Source organism: Motacilla alba, chromosome 9 (assembly GCF_015832195.1).
Source record: "Motacilla alba alba isolate MOTALB_02 chromosome 9, Motacilla_alba_V1.0_pri, whole genome shotgun sequence".
Classification (NCBI taxonomy): Eukaryota; Metazoa; Chordata; class Aves; order Passeriformes; family Motacillidae; genus Motacilla; species Motacilla alba.
The window spans coordinates 17,282,281-17,298,471 of record NC_052024.1 but is presented as its reverse complement, the minus strand read 5'-3'; the positions used below and the strand labels follow the sequence as shown (position 1 = coordinate 17,298,471).

General features: G+C 40.8%; 1 protein-coding gene across 1 annotated transcript; it reads right to left on the bottom strand.

Moving 5' to 3' along the window:
• Nucleotides 1-6,341: 6,341 nt before the first annotated feature.
• FETUB (fetuin B) lies at nucleotides 6,342-16,191 on the bottom strand. The gene is made up of 7 exons (XM_038145302.1): nucleotides 15,858-16,191; nucleotides 11,437-11,547; nucleotides 10,025-10,112; nucleotides 9,329-9,495; nucleotides 8,367-8,480; nucleotides 7,348-7,431; nucleotides 6,342-6,868 (listed from the first exon to the last, which is right to left on the bottom strand). The coding sequence occupies exons 1-7, from the start codon at nucleotides 16,077-16,079 to the stop codon at nucleotides 6,452-6,454; spliced, it is 1,203 nt and encodes a 400-aa protein (XP_038001230.1). The 5' UTR covers nucleotides 16,080-16,191; the 3' UTR covers nucleotides 6,342-6,451.

Here is a 16,191-nt window from a genome sequence, read left to right as displayed (position 1 = left end):
GCAGGTCCTGATCTGGAAACTAGAGAGACTCAGCAGAAGAGAACCCTTTAGAGTCCCTGGTAGGATGATTGTGGGTGCTGGAAAAGTACAAAGGGAATGCTTTACAGAGAGGGGCAGGTCATAAGCTTCTTCTAACCACAACTGTCTTTTGCCACTGGGAGAGATGGGTACTGGGCTGGATGTACAACTGTTCTGGGCTTTTCTTTTGGCTTGGTTTTATAATATTTCATTATAATTATTCAGAATCTCTTCCAGAAGATGGTAAAAAAGCAGTGAAATAAATGTTGTGTAAATAATCGAAGACATTTGAAATATATCACATCATTTAAAAATGAAGTTCCTGTTATTGCTGTGTTCCAAATTGCACCCCAATTCATTTATTACAATACTTGTTAATTTTTTCAAATGGGCAGTGATACTGAAGAAAAACATTGGATTAGGTGATTTATAACATAATTCCCTCAGCTGTCTGTTGTTTGCAGATTGTTCTTTTTTCCCTCTTCTCTTCTTGTTCATTGTGACACTCATAATTTTTTTACCACAGCTTATGTATATTTCATGTATGAAATTGAAACAGTATGAATAAACAGTGGAAAATGTGCAATTCCTGCAAAATTGACTGCAGAAGTAAAGTAAGATTCTGTTCTCACTCTAGAGAGTTTTCTCCTTGATTTCTTTGAAAAAGAAAGAGTACACCCTTTTATTAAAGCATTGACAAGAACTCCAGGCACAGTAAGAGCAGTTAATTAAATATTGGTTGTACTTAAGTCAGAATAATGTATTTTTATAACTTGTCCTTCAGTTTGATATCTTTTAAAAAACTTATTTTGTTTTTATATTTATTACTTTTAAGTTTTGTGTGTTGCTTTAGTGAAGCCATCTCTGTAAATAGATTGCTGGAAGGAATAGAAGTATTTATCCAAACATGGCATTTCTCTTGCATAGTGTATCAAAACCTCGTTTATGACTTTTACCAAGGCTTGACTTGAAACAGTAAGAGGTGATCCACATTCAAACTTTAAGGATATGGTAATAAACATCCATCCTAAACCTCTCCAGAGCACTGGGAGAACACATCAAAGAGGCTTATCTTCCCCACGAAAAACAGTGTATGAAATGTGTAATAAATATAACTTTAAACTAGAGGGATAGGAAAAGGAGAGCTGACACATAAGGGAGATGATAAGCAATAACCAATTCCTCCTTTCCTAAAGTATATCTGTAATTATTTACAGATATCCCTGGCTTCTTGGGAGCACAGCTGCCATGAGCAGACTGTTCTCTGCTTTCTGCAGGAGTGCTTCACACCCAAGCTGGTGTCACCACATGGCAGAGCTCTGTCACCTGTGCAGGCAGCAAAGCCTTTCCCATCTCATACTGCGCTGCTCTGCAGCCACTCCTGCTCCTGCTCCCAAGCCAGAGCCCAGCTGACACAGACACGTGTGGCTCTAGCTGCTTAGAGGCGAATTCTGGGCTGGCTTCTCTTTTCAGTCTGAAATTCCCCAGAGCTTCAGGCCTTACTGGTCCTGATGCAAAAACAAAAAAAAGATTTGCAGTTCTTGGGGTCGCTCTGCACTTAACAGGAATGCCCCCAAGTAGGATGGAAAAATATGTAAATGTGACATGTCTTATTTTTATCTGCTGGGTGTAAGCAGGATGCCTCCAATGCAAATGCAATGTTAGACAAATTTGCTTTGGTTATGGTTTTCAGAGTAGCAGATGCAGCTCCAGCCCCCCTCTCTGCAGCTTATTTTCTAAGCCTGCAGCTTATTTTTCTTTACCAGTCACGAGTTTTTTATCAAACTTGTAGAAGTTTCATCACCTTGTCTATCAAATTTCGTTCAAAGATACCTTAAGTTCAGAAGCTATTTGGAGGAGACAAACTGTCAAGTGAGCAGGTTGACAATGTAGTTACAGAAGTCTCGTTGCTTAGGAGGCCTCAAGGACTAATACAGGGAATAAAAAGGGTGTCAATATTCCTTGTCTTGTCCTCAGTGTCTTTGGCTGCAATTTGCTTTTCAGAAAAAGTAGTCTAATTGTAAATTGATGATTGTAAGGATATGTTGAAAGAGTGACCTTTTTGCAGAGGGGCTTGAGAGGCTGGGGGAAAAGGTGAGGTTAAGAATTTGATGTTAAGAATGGAGTCAGAGGGAGTTCTACATCTCAGAGGCAGAAGAAAATGCTTAACTATGAAGTGTGTGCAATAGATAGGTTCTGAAGTCACACAAATAGAATTTATACTTAGTTTATTTTATAAAAACCTTGTTTTTAAAACCCATCTTAAGAACTTTGATGTCTGGGTCTTACTTTTTTAAATCTTCTCTTTCCTTTGAATATTACTGGTCCTGTTTTTGCATTCATGGTGCCGCACCTATATTCTGAGGTAAAGGCTTGAAAGTATCAGATAAAAATGTCAACAGTCCTGGAGGTTATTGACCATCATTTATCTGTGCCTGAATAAAAAATGTTGTTCATGTGAAATTGGAATGTTTGCTCAAACAAACATCAGACCACATTTTAGACCACATATTGACCAGATAAGTTATTAATGGATGATAGTATATCATAGGATCAATAAGTGTTGAAAAACTGTAAAAGAAAATTGAAAAGTGGATTGGGAGTTGTCTGCCCAAATCCATCTGCTTCTCATCTCCAGTACTGGATGAAGAGCTTCTTTGTGTCACTGGCCTGTTTTCTGCAGGACAAGGACAAGCAGCTCGTAACAGTTCAGAGTCCTGGAGGAGGTGAGGAGCACTCGGGGTGTGTTACTGCCCAGCTGCTTTGCTCACACTGGCTGGAAGCTGAGGCCAGGCCAGAGGATGGAGAGGTTCAGCACAACCTGGCCATGTTTTTAAGAGCATTTCCTGCAGTCCTGTCTCAGAGAGTCACTGTGTGGAGACCAACTGCCCATGTGGGTGTGCTGGAGGGAGAATGCTGCAGTGCTGGCCCACTCACAGATTGGCATAAAGGTGCTGAATCAGCAGCAGGATTTGAAGTCCTGATGACTAAATGCTACCAGCTGTTAATAATATCAATGCCATATGGAGTGCCGCAGTATCCAGGTATGTCCTGAGGACAAAGGAAACACAGAAACTGTACAACCTCAGACTCTTTCTTGTAATTCAAGAATTTAATCTTGGACATCAGTACCAGGACTCTATTATGGTAAACACTGGTGGTAGCCCAGGTGATGCTGAAACTGGGGATGGACTCTGCTGGAGTGGCCACAGCAAACAAAGGAAATGCTCATGACTCTGCACTGACCACTGGTGCTTCGCTGATCTGTGCTGGAGGTACAGTTACTGCTCAAACAAACACGCCTTCTTCTGTTTATTTTTAAATCAGAGAAGTCTTTGAACCCAAATCCCAAATCCAAGTTAGGGAAATTATTGATTCAAATGTCATTTCTGAGCTTCATCTGCAGAACAGGCTGCACAGTATCCAAATTGAATGCTCAAAACTGGGCATCCAGACTTTCCAGTTTCCCCTGCTTATGTTCACACCAACTCCACTCCATTTATCTTCACTCACTGTGGCTATTCAATTTACTGTTGTAAGGAGCCATAGTCAAGAAAAAGAACTGAGTGAAATGGTGTATTTGTGGCTAGCAGTTAATGAAGCTGATTTCTTCCCCAGTGCTCCTTTAGGGGAAGAATCTGGTTGTGTATGTTGATAAAACTCTCAGTAATGTCATTAAACTGATGGAGCCACAGTGAGAATAGAATCACCATGCAAACAGTTAATAAAAGGACTGTGCAGCAGAAGTGAGAAGTGTGGGGATTAACTGAAAAGAGGAGCGAACCCAGTGTTTTGAAAATCCCTGAAGGGTACATGCTGTTGCCCCAGAGCTCTCTTCCCTGACTCACTAAAGGCAGCCAGGGGTGCTCTGTGTGAGGGCATGGAGCAGTGCCTGGGATCCCACACTTTGGCATATGGCAGATCAGCATTTCCTGTCCAGGGAAGGAGAACACACTGGTTGTGTTAGAGAAACCTGAGCTGGCAAAGGTGAAGCTTCCCGAGGGAAAAACAAGATGCAGTAATTCGATGACTTGATAAAAAAGGGAATGCTGACACAGCCTAGAACTCCTACTGCAATAAGAATTAGTTAGAATTTGAATTTTAGGATTTTTCAAGAACTGTCTGATTTTGAAAGTTTTTCTACTCTGAAATGAGTGAAACCAAAATATATTGAAATTTCTCATAATATAGAATTAAAATGAAATTACTTTTGGCTCAGTTGATATGTTTCACACATCAGTTTTTAGCTTATTTTAATCTTTGAAGCAATTAAATTTCTTCTTTATATCAAATTTATGTTTGTAAGAGATTTGCAGACTGAAAATGCAAACATAGTTTCTGTGAATATAATTCCACACAGTTCAATATTATTTTGATCCCACTCGAAATAAAATAATACTTTACATTTTATTTATAGTAATGAAATAATACATTGTAATCAACTTGCATAATGCCAGGATACTTTGACAAAACCATAGTTTTTTTGTTGGAAGGCTCTTTAAATGTAGAAATTATCCAGGATCTCTAGGGATGATACAGCTCATAAAAGCTTCAGAAACAGTATTTTATTGATTTTGTTTTGAAGAAATGATCTTACAGATCTGGTGGCAACTGGAAAAAGGCTTTACGGTCTCATACAAACCCCTTAATTATTGCAAATATCAGTGTACTCCTGGCCACAGATGACTTTTCTTTCCTATGTTCATTCTTTTTCTTCTTGTCTTCTCATTTATTTATGTTTGTTTTTGTCAGTACAATTACCATGTCTGACTTTAGCGAAATCGATTTTTCTTGGCTGCAGGCTGTCGAGTGTCCCTGTGGCTTTTATTATAAAGCAGTTAATATGACCTATCTCAAGAAAGAATTAGGCTGATTTTTTAAATCATTGTTTTTCTTGCACAGCAGCATCACTAGAGCATGACAATCTCAAGAGCCTGGATTTGATTCTTCACCAGCCAGAATTATGTGCAGAGGCTTCACACATGTGTAGGCTCTTCTACATGCTTTAAGTGAGGTATGAAACATTAAGAAAAAAATAATCTTTCTTGAGATTTTCTACAGGAAATACAAAAATAGGCTAAGATCTTAACATTATAATGAAGTTTACCTACAAAATAGCAAAACCTCACTAGCTTTTAATGCTACCCAGTGCTGCAGTGTTGTTCCCTGTTCATGCCTTGTCCCATGCTGTGACCTTCTAAGGCTCTGAGAGCATCGCTGCTCCAGGAGGGTTCGGTGCAGGGTGCCAGGCTCAGCACACTGGGGCTGTTCCTTGGTGACCTTGGGGACAGGCTCCTGGGCAGTGCTGGGGGAGGCCACGGCCCCACTTCCCTCAGGAGCTGCTGAAAGCCGAGGCTGCAGTGTCTGTGCCCTGCCCAAACTGAGAGCTGTAGCTCCTGCTGCATTGCAGCCGTGCCCGTGCCTGGCCCCAGATGCAGAGGCAGACCCAGACCCGCAGATGCAGAGGCAGGTCCAGACCCACAGATGCTGAGGCAGGTCCAGACCCGCAGATGCAGAGGCAGGTCCAGACCTGCAGATGCAGAGGCAGGTCCAGACCCACAGATGCTGAGGCAGATCCAGACCTGCAGATGCTGAGGCAGATCCAGACCCACAGATGCTGAGGCAGATCCAGACCTGCAGATGCTGAGGCAGATCCAGACCCGCAGATGCAGAAGCAGATCCAGACCCGCAGATGCTGAGGCAGACCCAGACCCGCAGATGCAGAGGCAGGTCCAGACCCACAGATGCAGAGGCAGGTCCACACCTGCAGATGCAGAGGCAGGTCCAGACCCTGTGTCCCTCACGCTGTCCGGTCACTGCAGACTTGCTCAGACACCGCTGGGCTGTGCCTGGCTTGCTGCCATGACCACTCCAGCCCCTGACCATGCCTTGCTAACTCCTGTTCAGGGCTTGACCTCAGGCCTGCCTCCCTGCCCCTGGACTGACACAGTGACCTGGCTCCTTCAATAACCTGACCTCCACGCCTGGCTGTGCCCTGCTTGCCTCCCTCAGGCGCCACAGGACAGGCCCCTGCCCCTCCAGCCTGGTTGTCACGCTTGGCTCATCTCCCCGTCCCTTGGGGGGCAGCTATCCCCCTCTGGGCCCTGACTAATTTTGCTACCTAGGTTATTTTTTTTCTTATGTCTTTGGGCTGTCCCAGCCCTGCAAGTTCTTTTATCCTCCACAGTTATCTTTCATTCATGCCCTGCTTGATGGGAGGAATTTGAAAATTAAAAGCCAAGTACTGTTGTTGGAAAATGCCTCGGTTAAATTTCTTTTCCCAATCTGTTCTTGTGCTTTCATAAAACTGAGAATGCCAAAGATTAAGACTGTAACAAACTATTAATTTATTGGAAGGCGTTACACAACTTGAAAACCATGTTGCCATTTTGCTGTTATTTTGTTGCAGATAGTTGAGGTGCTTGGGTGCTGGCTAGACTGTGGTAGGCTTTCTAGTTATCAAAGGGTGGAGGATGCCGTCTGTCTTCTTTGCTTCTCCTGGACATGAATCTGATAGAGAAAGTTCTTCAGGAAAAGGGAGAATAACGGGTCCGGTGACTGGTTTGGTCAAGTCTGGTTTGTTTACTTGAGTATTTTCTCCATCACACCCGTGGGCAGATTCTACAGCTTTAGGAGGAACTGGCTTTTTGTCTTCATGTTCATTTTGACTTTCTCTTAGGCTATGGAAAGTGATGTCCTCATTTGAAGGGGGTAGAATTTTAACCCAGCCCACTGTTTTTTCCAGGTGTGGGGAAAAAGGATTGGCATCTGAAGGGGAAGCCTGTTGATCCTGTACGGATTTTCCAGGTGTCTGATTAGCTTCCTGGTTTTCCTCTTCAGTGGCAGGATCCTAAAGGACAAGGAATAAACATTATCTAAAATGAAGCAGTTCCAAATTCCTTCAGATATGAAGATTACCCTTCACACCAAGGATCTGCTGCATCTCTAGTCCTCCAAGACCAGCTACAGAACAGAAGCTCAAAGGATAAATGGATGTAACCATTTCTTGTGCCAGTGGAGATGAGTGCATGAAATTTGGGTAACTACAGTGATATCCCCTTGCATTCCCTTTGTGATTTACAATTTCATTGAAGAGCATTCCAAACATTTTGCAGGATTGTCTCTATACTCACTCTATTGCCTTTTTGTCCACCCAACAACAATCTGTTTTATCACTAGAGAGATTTCTTCCTGATCTGTCCTTATCACTTTCTTGAAGCACATCTTTGTGAATAAGAAAACTTAAAAATTACTAGGCTTTCAGAAGTTCAATACTTGCTTTGTAAAGGAGTATTACTCTTGTAATAGTAAGATTAGATTAAGAAATACCTGCTGACTGTAGATTTCACAGGATACTGTGACAAACTGTTCCGCACGACTGTTTACTACAGAGCCTTTGCAGAAACCGATTTTCTGTAAAGAGAAAGTACAAGCATTTTTTCACATGGAGCCCTGATACTAAGCTTCTATCTTGTAAAATAAGTGATTATGAAAGGCTGAATAGTTATAGCTTCTAAGTGTAGTTGTAGGGATAAACAGCTTGGGCAAATTTTATTTTGGAATTGGCAACCTCGCAAAGGCCGGCAGTGTTCTGATAAAGGCCTTGTGTTTGCAAAGGAGGGTTAGGTAACACAATAGCAAAACTAAGCTGACTACTTAAGGCCAAACTACAACAGCTTGCTTAAGTTCTCCTGCAGCAGAATATCCCAATGCAGGCAAGCTGTGTGTGGAATGTAAGATCATTTTCCACACAGAACCAATTTCACAGCATACTAGTGAAAGAAACTGTGAAAAAAAATGCTGTTTCTAGCAGTTGTGTGTAGGTATATACATCTATAGGCGTCATGGTTATAAGTATCATGGCTTGGATCTCACTTAAGATGGAGCTTAAAATGTTATCTCTTGACAACATGCCTGTTTAGTCTTTCAATTTTAGTCTTACAATTTTTGTTTAGTTCCTAAATGTTTTCCTTAGCTGGCCTGATTGTAGTATGAATATAATCTTCATGCATTGTTAGTGATTTATTGTCTATATCTATTTCTTTGGAAGAAATCCTTTAGACTTATTCATTTTTGTAAGGTGATTGCTAGGCCACCTTTTTCTGAATGGTATTTTTTTGTTTTCTTTGCGTCTGGACTTCTGGTGAGAATTCAGAACTTTTGCTGAAATGTTTCTCTATTTTAAAACAGTCTGTGGACTTGCAAGACACTATAGAGCTATGATCCATAAAAAGATGACTGTGGGTTTTGATTCTTGTCTGCAAAGAGCCAAGGAGATAAATACTAAATATTCACTGAGGAATCATAGTATCTGGAAAACTGGTGTTCATACAAGGAAAAGTACTTACAGCTACTTCTGATGGAAGTGGCTCACATGTTGAGATGTCAGCAACCGTGTCGTCTTTGGAGCAAGATGTCTCCTGAATTAAAAACTCCACAAAATATGCAGGACCAATGACCCACTGTAAATGAGAGGCCAGCGGGAATTAGAACTTGTGCATGTGTCAGGAAGAATAAAGAATTTCTACTGACCTTGAAATATATTAAAAACTCCTGCTAGGTCTGGAAGGAACAGGTGATACTTGAGCATTACTGTTAGTTGTGTTACAGTGATTTTTTTTGCCAGTGCTGCTTTATTGCCTGGTAATTTTTGGCTTCTTATATATGCACAATCTTAATAACTCATGGATTGGTGTAGTGGAAATGGGTTTAGATTTTGTCATAAGTTAGCATCCATGTAGAACTATGTAGCTAAAGACCCTCTTCAGTGTCCTGTTGACAATTTCTGGTTGTTTTAATGAACAGGATCATTTTACTATTTCTGAAATTGGGGTTAGAAAATGGAAGTGATTAAATAGTATATTGTAGTAATATCTGACAGTTTAGACAAAGAAGAAAAACTACTTTGCTATCTACACATACTGAATTTTAGATAGACTAGATAAATATGGTAAACTACCACTACTGTGGTAAAGAAAGGGGATTTAGCCATGAGATCATGAGCTCTTTGTTAATCTAAAATTAGTTCTAAACCATGCTTATATTCATTCAGTGAATTACATGTATGTATTGGAAGGTATGACTGTGCTTTATTAAATAATTTCTATTAAGGGAATTGCAAATTCATGGTGGTGGAAGAAGAAAGAGTTAACAGTGAAGCTTTTCTGAACTTTGGAAGCAAATCTATGTCTTGACTTCTGCATTTCTTTTTGCAAGAAATGGAATCAGAGTCTTGGATCACGAACATCAGGAGTATTCTGAATAGAAGGATTCTTGAGGGCTAAACCAAGTCAGGTGAGCCTTGGCTTACCTGCATTGAAGCTCTTGTGACATTGAGGACAGAGAAGTAATGAGTTTGTTCACTCTCTCCATTGAACTTGGCAAGGCTTCGGGCAGCAGCCTCCAAGTATTCAGGCTTATCTGGAGAATCATCAACTGGGCAGTCGGGACATACTGACCAAATATATCTGCGTGGAACTTTTTATTCAAACACAACAGTGTTGTTAGAGAAGATATGACCATAGAGGCATGTTGACAATGTAGGTCACTGTAAATGCATCTATGCCCCCAACCCTGCCCACTTGTCCTCCCCTCCCCTGGAGTAAGAATATGTGGTTTGCGCCCTTCGATAATTTTGAATCTTTATGTATTTACAGACCCATAAAAATGTTGCAGTGGAGGCAGACACCGAAGGAAAAATTCAACCTATTGACAGTGGGCTTGTTGTTTTTCCTTGCCTGTCACAAAGCCACAAAAATATTTTTTGGTTCAGAGGGTAAAAGCCCATATAGAGGCTCTGCTGAGTGTCCCAGAGGTTAAAACAGTTATTACTGAACTCTTTTGAGCTGCATTACCTCCCTGGCCTTATGATCACTGACTTGAGAAAATCAGGGCAGCTGAAGCTAATGGAGATACTGCCGTGTCATAATTACATTTAAAATTTAAAGTAATGCTATTTGGCAAAGAATTTTTCAGTTCTCTTATAAAGAGTATGTTAAAGACATACCTGGTTGTAAAGTGCACTCATAAGTATTCAGATGAGCAATATTTCTTGCCTGATTAATGTAGATAATTGCTTTGCATTGACCATAAACCTAAAACAATAAACATTTAGAAACAATTAATATTGCACCCTTTACTGATCATCTAGTACCTAGACAGGAGTGGTTCATTTTCTTCTTGCAATTATGGAATTCTTTTCAATACAAAAATTTTGTCAATGCTCAAATGACAATGAAACACATTTCCAAGCATCTCATTTAAAAATAAAAGACCAGCTCATCCCCTGGTGTGATTCTGAGCTATACAGGTGCAGTGCTTGACTGCTGGGAGCCTGCTCAGGGCCACTCTTCTGGCAGCTCAGGAGTGCCCAAGTGTCACAGAGTGCTCCTGGACCTCTGTCCTGGGCTGGGTCTATGTCTGGAACCCAGAGAGTTTAAACCCAGAGATAATTCTGAGTGTCTGGATCCAGTCACCTGTCTTCCACCTTCTCCCTTATCCCTATAATCATAGGGAGAGTAGTAGGAAGGACCATAAATCAGTTTTGTGGCATAGTAAGGTAATCCTTGTACACAAAAAAATCTGACTTTATGACCGAAAAATATTGTCTGAAGGCTTCTTAGATATTCCTGCATGTGTGCTCAAGGCCTCTGGACATGCATTTCTTGGCTTCACTGAAGCCATATAAACCATATAGGCTTTGTGCCCTTTTTCTGCTGAAAATGCTGTAATGAGAAGTGAGCAGAAATCTTTTTATTTTTTTCTAGTTTTCCATTGAAAGGTTAAAATTTATTTGCCTTAGAAGCAGTCCAGGAAAATTTAATCATAACTTTTATATATATATATGTGAACCTTGTTTCTTGTCATTCTTCATTTTCTAAGAGTTTTTTTTCAGATGTTCAGAGCAGTTTTGGTCACCTGTAGCAACAGTCTTGGACCACTTTCTGTATTTGCAGCTTATCTTGCTGAGCTTTCCTTTTTCTCCCATTTCAGTACAATTTTTGCAAAGTTGTCAGAATAAAAGTGGAATTAAACTAAACCAAAAATCACATGTTATATAAAAGTGTGTTTCTTTTATTCCCTCCTTGACAAGCTGTCTTTAAAATAAAGTCTTATAGGGTTGCTATAAAAAGTAAACCATTATTCTAAATAGTGTCCTAGCATGGCTATTTAGTTTGGTCTCTTTATTAGCTCTGGTCAAAAGCTTTCTTCTGATTTTCACTTTTTAAAATAAATCTTACCAGTCTCTAAACTGACCAGATGGTACAGAGTAAAATTGTGGATATTATAAAATGGCCTTTTGATTTTTTTCTAAGCTTTGTTGCCCACTAAAAATGCAAGTGTAGGGTTTTTGCAGTCATCAGTAGTACCCGAGTAACTCATCAGACATGAGATTAAATAGAAAAATAAAATCCTTACAGTTGAATGAGCAGGTCTGGTGTTACAGTTCTTCCACAACTTTTTGCTGAGTACATGGCACTCAGTATCCACTACATCCAAGATGAGATAGAAGACAGAACCAGTGATCTCCTGAAAACAAGAAACAAAAGGCTCACATCCCAGTTTTGTACCAAACAAAGTAGGGACTCATAAAAAGGAGAGATGAAGAAATGGAAAACACACAGGTGGAATGCAGAGATATCCTGAAAAATGAACACCCTCTGTGACAAAAGTGGCAAATCAGGTGAAATTCAGGTCCTGTTAGAACAGGCTTGGTCATGCAGCTAGCCAGTTTAATATAAAGAACAGTCTTTGGTCAGTTTTATTCTTCTGTTTCTGGTACCAACCAGAACCCAAGAATAAGGACTAAACATGTTGATGTTTTCACTGTCAACTTCATTTTATTATCAGATTTGAAAGGTAGATTATTTTGCCTGAAATAAGAATGAGATTGTAAATACCACAACTAATAAAAAACTGCTAACATGGAACATTCCCAGCAGGCATTAGAAAGAGAAATATCTTATTTCTTAGGGCAGTGTCTTCTTCAAGTGTGGATGCTTTGCACTTGCAAATAGGCAAAGGCTGTGTTGATAGAGAAGCTTAAATATTCTGTCAGCTGTCAGGGAGTCCTGTGAGAGACCTTGCAGAGTCCCATGGATGTCTGAGACTCACTTAAAGCTTCAGTCCAGTGCTTGAGTTCTGACCTGTGCTTAAGTCCAGAAACCTTTATTTAGTTCACTACAGCACAAAGCAATTCAGGCTCATATTTCCAGGCAAGAAGAACAAGGAGGGACTAAAATTCAGTTCCATGTATCTGGTGCTTACATCGTGTAGTGCAGGAAGATGAGCTGCTGCATGGTGCAGCTCCTCATTCTGCTTCCACAGTAGAAATGGGTAAGCACCTTTCCAGCATATTTATCAAGGATACAGCTTAGTTGGATCATGTTTTATTTATATCCTTAGTGGAAAGCTAGAAAGAGGGCAGCTGTCATTTATACAACCTAAAGAACTTAGATGTGAGCGTTAGCTGCGTGTTTAGACTGAGATTATGTCTTTGCTGAAGGGGGAGAAAAACCAAAACTGAGTGACAGCAGTGTTCATTCATCCCTGCTTGATGTCATTATGGAGAAAACACTAAATGGGGCAACAGTCTTTTGGAAGTCTGAGGCCAATATCTGTATCATTTTGGCTTTAGTTTTGGCCTCTGTTTAACAGTGGCTAAATACCAGTCCATAGAGCCTATAAAGCTGGAGTACTGCTGACTTTTTTGACTTCATATTGCTTAGAAAACCACGAAGTGGTGTTTGCTCTGGAGTTCTAAGCAGATTGAGAGATACAAACTACTCTGATCATACTTACAGAGGTCTGAGGGATGGTGATTTTACGTAGCTCTATCATGTACACTAGTAATACTAAACCCTTTAAATATGAAAGGGCAAAATTAATATAAATGTAAAGAATTATTAAATTGTTTTGTTACCATTGTCTCTTAGTTCTATTCTTATATATGCAACTTCTCATGCTTTCTACTATTATTTGTATTTTCATATTATCTTTTTTTCCTAAGTGTTCTATAAAGTGATCTGGTAATGCCTCACACTGAGATCTCAGGGCTTGCTTACACTAATCCTGAGGTTTAATTATAAGTTTCATTTTGAAGGCTGCAGAAAGATCAAAAGTTATTTTGACAAAAGAGTGACACTGAGGTGCAGCAGTGGCACAGCAATATCCCCACACCTGGCTGCAGAAATCCTTCTGTGGACGGGACTAATCATAATTTTCTGTTTACATACAAGATATCTAAATACCATGATGATAATTCTCTTTAATATGATAGCTAATACAACTTAAATCAGTAAACACACAGTAAGACCAGCCAAAGAGTAATTGCTATTTGCTGAAAATGTTTTGGAGTAGTGCAGCATTTGGTACAAGTTTATAACTTTAAATATGACTTCTGTAAGAAAAAAGGCATCATTAAGACTATCCACATGAAGAAGAAATAGCCAAGAAAAATGTGTATCTTTAAGGAGTCTTATATTTGGAACTTTCAAACTGGTTGTTAAGGTATTCTGGAGGCAAGAGGACACAAATACCTCAGTAAAGAAATTTTCTTATAATCAAATGTGTTTGGTGTTAGATGGGTTTCCTCAGCTGAATCATGAATATTGATTAAAAAGAGTGGTGATCTTAGAAACACTAAGTGCATCCAGGGCAGACCAAACTGTATGTCTCGTTGCCTGTAGTCTCTTGTATAATACCAGCTCTAACAAGCAGATAAGTTTATTATGAAATCTACACATGTTTTGGTCTACCTGCTTCTGTATGTATCATTCTCCCCCAGGGAAAGGATAATTTGGGGCTTATTCAGAGCTCATCAGATCACTGAAGATTTAATCATCCTTATTTTAATTTTCATTACAAGACCGTTATGCAAGGGCCTTTTGATATCTGCTTAGTGTTGAATAAAAAGTTGTATCTCTTTCAATTGCCAAAAGGATCCCTTCCTCAGCACTGCTGGTGCCAGGCTGCAATGTGTGCTGGGCAGCCTGGGAGCCAGAGGAGATGTGGCAGCAGGGTGACCTGGTGCAAGGGAAAGAAATAAAATATTTTGGCATGTTTTGTAATTTTGGTTAAGTGCCCGTCAGTGAAGCTAATCATGAGTATCTTGTATGAAAGCAAGCTCTGTCCTACTTGCATATAAGTTAATAGCAGATGGCTCATTAGTTTCAATTAGAGCAAAGCTGAACCACAGGTTGCTTAAGGGCAGATTTGAATTTGAAATAACTTTGAAAATGTTTTTATCCTCAGTACTACTTAAGAAAGTAAGAGGAAGGACCACGGACTGGTGCACAGGGGGAAAAAAACTTCTTAATCTTTGAGAGGAATGGGAGGTGGCATAAGGCTCTTACTGTCCATGGACCCCTTGACATTGCTGACTGCTCCTTATGTACTCAGTCCCAGCAGCAGCAACCATGGGACAAAGGGCTTAGAATATCTGCTTTGTTATTGCTATGTCTTGAAACACCTTATTTACAGGATACAATAATAGGTGGGAAAGAAGAAATAACAAAAGTAAGTAAGTAAATTAAGTGCCCAGATGAACAAAGCAGGCTTGCTCTAAAGGAATAAGTTAAGTCTTTAGGAAATTGAGTGACAGACAAATCACAGCAAGGACCAAAATTCTCCAGTGTTGAGATATCTTTGGCATGGGTGAAGGGAGAAGGAGGGAGATCACTGAGGTGGTTTACAGCATGTCTGCACCCACCATGCTGCTCTCTAGGGTGCTCATAAGGGGCTCTAATTATTGTCAAGAGGAAGTAGTCCCAGGAGGGAGGTGTGAGTACCAAACTCCATGAAATAGCCCCAGGAAGGGGTCTGAGCACCTAACTCCCTGCCTGCTGATGTGGATTCTTGGCCAGATCACCGGCATCATGTGGAAAAATTCTGAAGAGACCTGATGCAGTTGCTCAGTGGGCACATTCTGTCACCTGAGCAAGGCAATATAGAGAACATAGTGCAAAACACAGCAGAGCATCTTTAGCTGTGAGATCTCGGGTTGCTGGAGTCCACAGTGTGTCTGCAGGAACCATGTCCTTGTAAGAGCAGCAGGAAGAAGTGTCATATCCTTGCCAGCACATATCTTTAAGCATCTGGCAACGAGCCTAATTTTCTTTAGCGTTCAGAACTCAGCCTTTCAGGTAAGGTAAGCTTATGGGAAGTGAGCAGGCATTGCAGAGAATGCTAGCAGCAGGCTTCCATAGTGCCTAATCTGCTGCAGGCCTTTGTGAATTCATTTCAGGCTGTCCTTAGTTAGTGCCAATAGATTCAGTTATTGTAGCACAAAATTGTCATAAATTAAGCACACACAGAGAAATACGATACTTGAGGAAATGTGAGTGATATTCTGTAGGTATTTCCAGTGTATTTTTTGCCCTTGAACTGGTTTCAGGTTTCTTCTGGGGAATGAGTCATCTTTTAGAGGTCTGTAAAGGAATTCCTTGGTCCCAAGCAGGATGTGTTTACACCTGTTAGTGCTCATATCTTTTGTGCAAAACACACTATGACTTACTAGCCTTTGCACTCCAACTGCTCAAGGCAGTGGGAGGAAGGTGTAAAATGAAATTAAATCAGAGTAGTGGTGTTTCATATCAAATTTGAGCTGATGCCTGGAGCTATTCCAAGGGCCTGCAGCAGAGAGTCATGACTGAGATTTGCTCTCTAATTGCCCACAGTGTGATGAAATTGTTTCTAGTCTGTGCATAAAGTTGACATGGCCTCTGGAGTCCTGTGAATAGAGCTTTGCGTTTGCCGCTGGAAATATTTCCTCATTCAAATAGATATTTCTGAGAAATAGACACAGGGAGGAACACATATTGAGCAAGAGGGTGACTTACCTGCGGCTGCTCTCGGGCGCTGACAATCCTGTAGAGGCTGAGGACGTAGCCCTCCTCTCGGTCAGCGTTGATCTGGCGGAGAGCCAGGTCTGCAGCCTCCTCCACTGCGGCGTCATCGCAGCGGGGGCAGAGCAGGGCAGCCCCTGCTCCTCGGGCCGGAGGGGCAGCAGTGCAGGAGCAAAGCACCTGCATGCCAAAGAGCATCCAAGCAAGCCAAACCATTCTGCTTAGGGAGCCAGTGCTGCAGATCAGGGCAGTCAGTCAGGATGGAGGGGCTGAGACCTGAGTGAAATAACAGACCTTTATAGTGGAGCTGTGTCTCTTTATAAACTTG